The 3,624-nt window shown below is 38.9% G+C and overlaps 1 protein-coding gene across 1 annotated transcript; it reads left to right on the top strand.

Moving 5' to 3' along the window:
- Positions 1–1,094: 1,094 nt before the first annotated feature.
- On the top strand, positions 1,095–3,112 carry LOC129301235 (tryptophan synthase beta chain 1-like). Its single transcript, XM_054939809.1, has 4 exons — positions 1,095–1,883; positions 1,975–2,408; positions 2,524–2,618; positions 2,734–3,112. Exons 1-4 carry the CDS (start codon positions 1,152–1,154, stop codon positions 2,982–2,984), a joined length of 1,512 nt encoding a protein of 503 aa, XP_054795784.1. The 5' UTR covers positions 1,095–1,151; the 3' UTR covers positions 2,985–3,112.
- Positions 3,113–3,624: the final 512 nt, after the last annotated feature.

Raw genomic sequence — 3,624 nt, 5'->3', positions numbered from 1 at the left:
TGGAAAATGACCTAAAAAAATTTGGTCATTTTTTGTCTGTTTTGATCATTTTCTATAATTTTTTAGATCATTTTCTGTCATTTAATGATTAATTGATGGTTAAAATTAATTTTTGTTAAGGCAGGGACCAAGTTGTATCATTTTTAAAAATTAAGAGAATAATTTACATAATAAATGAATTTAGACTTTACGGTGCTACTTGATCTAAAGCTTATGAAGTAATTTACTCATTTATCTATTAATTAATAGTACAAAAGATACAAAAATTTTAAAGTACATGGGATTTCGAGTAAAAATTTGAAGAAAAATTTCAGTTAGGACCCTTCATCCAATTTAATTTCAATCAAACCTCTTAAAATTTTGAAATTCAACTGTACATGTGTGAAACTGAAATAAAATTAAAGAGCTAAATTAAATAATATTATTATTTTTGAAGAAATGAATAACAGATGTATATGAACAACTGACATAAGTGAAATTTGAAATTATTATTATCGATATAATATCATTATGAATATAAATAAATAAAACTAGATACATGAATAACTCATATAAAGAAAATAAAAATGAATAACTAACCTAGGCGGCAAATGAGTTGCAAATTCATGGTGATATTATGCTGTTAATGAAAATTACAAATTTCATCTACGTCAATCATTTATTTTTTATATATTAATTATTTATTTTATCTATATAAATTGTCCATGCGCCTAGCTTCATCAAAGATGATAAAATTATTTTAGTTAGCTCTTCAATTTAATTTTAACTCCTTACGTATGCAGTGAAATCTCATAATTTTAGGAGAGTTAGCTGAAACAAATTAGTTGGGTGTCAATGGGACCTAAATGAAATTTTCCCAAATTCTAAATTCAATGCCACCATTATTATCAAGTCAAATTCGATGGCCTGGCCAGGTGGCCATAGCCTGGGGGCCGTGTGTTGAGTCTTTTTCATATAAAGCGCATCAAAATTGCTCGCAAGCACATGATATAAACATGCATGCCCCTAAACGACAACCACCACCGTTCACCATGCCTATAAAAGGTGGATACTAGGATTCGTTTCAAACGCATCCATATTTTCGATCTCTCTCTCTTGTTTACATAACACTCACTATCTTACCTATCTAGCACCCCCACAAACCCAAAATTATGGCATCCAAAATTCATGCTTCTGCTTTTAGCACCCAAGAGTGTGCCTTCACTAACAGTGGGAAATTAACAGATAGGCCAAGAGTGGCCAAAATCCATGGCTCAGTAAGGGCTCAAGCTCAAGCTGTGGTCACGAGCACTCCTCACAAGACTTTGAGGATCTCCAAGTTGCCTGATGAATTGACCACTTCAGTGATCACGACCAGACATTTCCTCATAGAAACACCTCTTCAAGTCCCTAAGAGCCAACCCATCAATTTACCAGGCAAGTTTGGTAAATTTGGAGGCAAGTTCGTACCTGAAACACTCATTGCTTGTCTCCACCAGCTTGAAGCTGAGTTCACAAAAGCCATTCACGATGATGACTTTCAGGAAGAGCTAGAGGAGGCACTCAGAGACTTCGTTGGGAGAGAGACACCCCTGTATCATGCTCGGAGGTTGACAGAGTTCTACAAGAGCAAAAATGGCGGCCAAGGACCGGAGATTTTCCTCAAGAGAGAGGATCTCTGCCACGGTGGCTCCCACAAGATGAATAACGCTCTTGCTCAGGTCATGATCGCCAAACGCATCGGCCGGAAACTCGTCGTGACAGCCACAGCCTCTGGCGACCACGGGCTCGCTACCGCCTCCGCATGCGCCAAACTGGGATTGGACTGCAAAATCTTCATGGCCACAAAAGACATGGAACGACAACAACCCAATGTTCAGTTGATGAACTTGTTGGGTGCTCAGGTATGTTCTAAGTCTTCATAATTCAACAGACTTGGTTCTTTAAAAATCTCTCACCACGGTCAACTGATTGATGGGTGTACTGTAAAAACAGGTTGAAGGGGTGAACGGGCAGTTTAAAGATGCAGCATCGGAGGCTATCAGGGATTGGGTGGGCAACATGGAAGGAAGCTACCACCTGACGGGGACGGCGGTGGGGCCCCACCCGTGTCCCACCATGGTCCGATACTTTCAGTCGGTGATAGGGAGAGAGACGAGGAGGCAAGCTCTGGAGAAATGGGGAGGTAAACCTGACGCGCTGGTGGCTTGCGTGGGAACAGGGTCCAATGCGCTGGGCTTGTTTCACGAGTTCATCGGAGATGCGGACGTGAGGCTGGTCGGAGTAGAAGCCGGAGGTTTAGGGCTGGAGAGTGGAAGACACGCGTCGACTTTGTCTAAGGGATCCGTGGGTGTTTATCACGGAGCCATGAGCTACCTTCTTCAGGACGAGTATGGCCAGACCATCGAACCACACTCCATTGCGGTGGGGTAAGTTTATAGTACCGCGAAAATAATCATACACTGCAACCTTTTTTCAAACTTTACAAGAGCTATATAATATTATCCAACAGTAGCTAACTTGTTTGTGGTTTGAAATGAGCAGGATGCAGTACCCAGCGGTGGGTCCAGAGCTAAGCCATCTGAAAGAAACAGGGCGTGCGGAGTTCTACTCAGTAACAGACCAAGAAGCTCTTGATGGTGTGTGTGTGTGTGTGTGTGTGTGTGTGTGTGTATTGTTTAATGAATGAGATCTGATACATAATTCGGAATAAAATTAATGGGAAGCTTAATTGGTAACTGTATTGTATCGCAGCATATGAAAGAGTGTGCAGACTGGAAGGGATATGGGCGTCGTTGGAGGCGTCACACGCATTAGGGATATTGGAGAAGCTGATTCCGACTTTAGCAGATGGAGCGAAGGTGGTTGTGAATTGCAGTGCCCGTGGAGACGAAGACGTTGAGACAGTCTACAAACACAGACAGTTTGATGGATCCCTTAAACGTACCACGGCTCTTCAAGCTGAGCTTGACCACCGCAACCAACTCATGCCTGCTTCATCTTGAACATGTGTTTTAGTATGCCTTGTGGGCCCCTTCAATTCATGTAAAGTCACTATGACATCAAATTGATCATCATGCTAAGAAAAAATATATTATTTATCAAAATACTACATCTTGTAAAATAATTACCATGATATATAATACAAATAACAATTCTAATGGATTAATTTCAAGTTTCAAATTCTTTTAAGCCAGACTTTTATGAAATTTGACTCCTATCAAACTAAATTCTACACAGTTATTTAAAATAAATAAATAGCCACTTAAAAAGATGCATGCTTCTCTCTCTCCCATCATCTCACACTATAGCTGCTTTTCTTTAGTTGTTTTCCACATCTTGTAGATAGCCACTTGAAGGGGCTTTTTTTTTTTTAAGAAAAATATAATTAAGTTATGAAAGAAAAAGGACTATGGTGTGTAAAATGGTAGGAGAGCAAGAGGCATGTATACTTTTCAGGTTTTTTTTTTCTTTTAAATAACTCTATAGAACAAGTTCCATACAAGTGATAAAAAAATTTAAAATTTAAAATGTATGGAACTGAGTTATAATTTGTAATATCATGATAAATATTTTATAAAGTGTAGTATATGGTAAAAAAAAAATGTATAGCATGATAATCGATTCGACAACCATCGCCATCCC

Source organism: Prosopis cineraria, unplaced genomic scaffold, assembly GCF_029017545.1.
Source record: "Prosopis cineraria cultivar Desert tree isolate PC_DT_omini unplaced genomic scaffold, ASM2901754v1 PC1975, whole genome shotgun sequence".
Classification (NCBI taxonomy): domain Eukaryota; kingdom Viridiplantae; phylum Streptophyta; class Magnoliopsida; order Fabales; family Fabaceae; genus Prosopis; species Prosopis cineraria.
Note: the sequence above shows the minus strand (reverse complement) of the source record. Positions and strands in the feature narration are given on the sequence as shown.